The sequence below is a fragment of the Apium graveolens genome, chromosome 2, assembly GCF_009905375.1.
Source record: "Apium graveolens cultivar Ventura chromosome 2, ASM990537v1, whole genome shotgun sequence".
NCBI lineage: Eukaryota > Viridiplantae > Streptophyta > Magnoliopsida > Apiales > Apiaceae > Apium > Apium graveolens.
This window is the reverse complement of record NC_133648.1, coordinates 293,510,370-293,512,414: the sequence shown is the minus strand read 5'-3', so window position 1 is coordinate 293,512,414 and position 2,045 is coordinate 293,510,370. Positions and strand designations below refer to the sequence as shown.

Sequence of the window (2,045 nt, the reverse complement as noted above, 5' to 3'; positions counted from 1 at the left end):
TTTAATAAGTAATCAAGCTAGAGACATATCAAGGACAGCGTAAGAAAACTGTTTTAGCACGATTCAACGAAGACGAAGAAGATCTTGTTTTTACTTGTGAACCTTTGTTTTAAGTTATATTTGGATGCTAGTTTTCTTATTTGTGAACCTTAATCTTGTTTTCTACTTGGTTTTATTTATTCGTTATCAAGACTACGTTTTATATACCATGCTTTCATCAGAACCCACGTTGATGATGAGTCCGATTATGGGCTAATCATTATCGTGGGGTTCTAGCGGATTTATTTATGGATTTCTTTAGTTAAATTATTTGATGCCTTGGTATTTGGTGATTATATGATATCCTAGTATTGGTTGTGCGTATTCGTTTTATGAGCGTCACAAACTTATAAGATAATCTGTTAATTCTTGATGAAGCAAAAATGAATTTAAGGATTTAGAACTTGCCATGCTAGCATAGGTTCATGTATTCGATATGCATGATTCGTAGGTAATTTTAACCATCTTACTTGCCCTGTGTAATCATGATATATAACTTGTGCTTAAACCATTATGTTTTCAAATTCTATAGACATATAGGGTCTCAATATAATTGGTGTCTATTCAGCTTCTATCTCTTTTGTGGATGTCTGGTAGTATGGTACTCGTGCAACGAAAGTTGACGTTTATCAGTTTCGTGTTGTCTGATTAGTGTCATCACCATTGCATGCTAAGGTTAAGAACAATAAGGCTATTGAATAAAGTATTTTATGAAGTTAGAATCCCATGTTTGTCATATATATTAATTAAATCAATCTTATTCTCATAGTTATAATCATTAGTTTAATTCTTAGTTATAAACAACCTCAATTTGTCATCTTCTTAGCATTGAATAATAACCATACATTGTTGCTTAAGTGCGTGAATTAATTAGTTAACCAATACAGTCTTTGTGGGAATGAACTAGAAAAGATTCTATACTACTTGCGAACTCGTATACTTATGTGTATAATTAGCGTGTGTTTAGCGACTAACAATCTTCAAGAGCCAAAGGAATCAAGATTAAATCCTCCGCTGGTTCTCCTCGTTTTTCGTCATTCTCGCGAATGTTCATATCTTCAATGGGGAGAACTTTCCCCCAGGCTTCATCTGCCCTCAATTAGGCTACATTAAAGCTTCTTACCATCTTCTGGTCTCCTCTTTCCTCTCCTACCCCATTCCTAGTTGGATATTTGATTATAGAATGGTAGGATGAAGGAACTACCATAAAGGCATGTATGCATGTCCTTCCCATGTTTACATTATAAGTTGATCCAGCCTTAACCACCATAAAGTTTAAAATTTGAGTAGCTTGACTTGACTCTTGGCCCATTGTCAATGGAAGTTTAATTATTCCTTCAACGGGACATTCGACTCCAAAGAATCCATATATTGGCATATCGCTCGGGGTCAATTGTGAATCGGTGTATCCCATCCTCATAAAGGTATCGTAAAGTAGAATGTCCACCGATGCTCCATTTTCTATAAGGACTCTTTTTACAGGGTTGTTCCCGGTGGTAAGCGTTATGACCAGAGGATCATCGTGAAAAAATGTCACCCCTTCTAAATCAAAGTCATTGAATGATATTGATACTCTAGTCTTTTCCCATCTCGGGCCTTCTCCAACCATATGCATGATTTCTCGATCATAAGCCTTCCTTGAATTTTTAGAAGGGCCGGCGATATTTGGTCCTCCAAAGATCATAATAATCACCGGGCCTCGTGGTTAGGGGTTTCACCCCTGATCATCTTGATCCCTTATTCGATCATCGTAATTCCTTCTCCCATTATTGTTCTTTTCACCCATTTTACCATCTCCGGTGTATTTGCTCAACTCCCTTTTCAAACAAGGAATTCAATCTCGTCTTTCAGTTATTGGCACTCATCACTGTTATGGCTAACATCTTTATGGAATCGATAATACTTGCTCTTATCCAATTTGGCAGGATCATCCGTTAGAGGCTTTGGCCAGTGAACATCTCTATCCTTCTCAATTTTTCAAGATTTGACTCATAGGAGTATTCAAT

The 2,045-nt window shown here is 36.4% G+C and overlaps 1 protein-coding gene across 1 annotated transcript; it reads right to left on the bottom strand.

Moving 5' to 3' along the window:
* Nucleotides 1–1,138: 1,138 nt before the first annotated feature.
* LOC141702126 (uncharacterized) lies at nucleotides 1,139–1,654 on the bottom strand. The gene has a single exon (XM_074505814.1). It carries the CDS (start codon nucleotides 1,652–1,654, stop codon nucleotides 1,139–1,141), a length of 516 nt encoding a protein of 171 aa, XP_074361915.1.
* Between the last annotated feature and the right edge of the window lie 391 nt (nucleotides 1,655–2,045).

Bases quoted from the DNA above. Each gene is read 5' to 3' on its own strand.
- LOC141702126 (XM_074505814.1), bottom strand. From the start codon at position 1,654: ATGCATATGGTTGGAGAAGGCCCGAGATGGGAAAAGACTAGAGTATCA.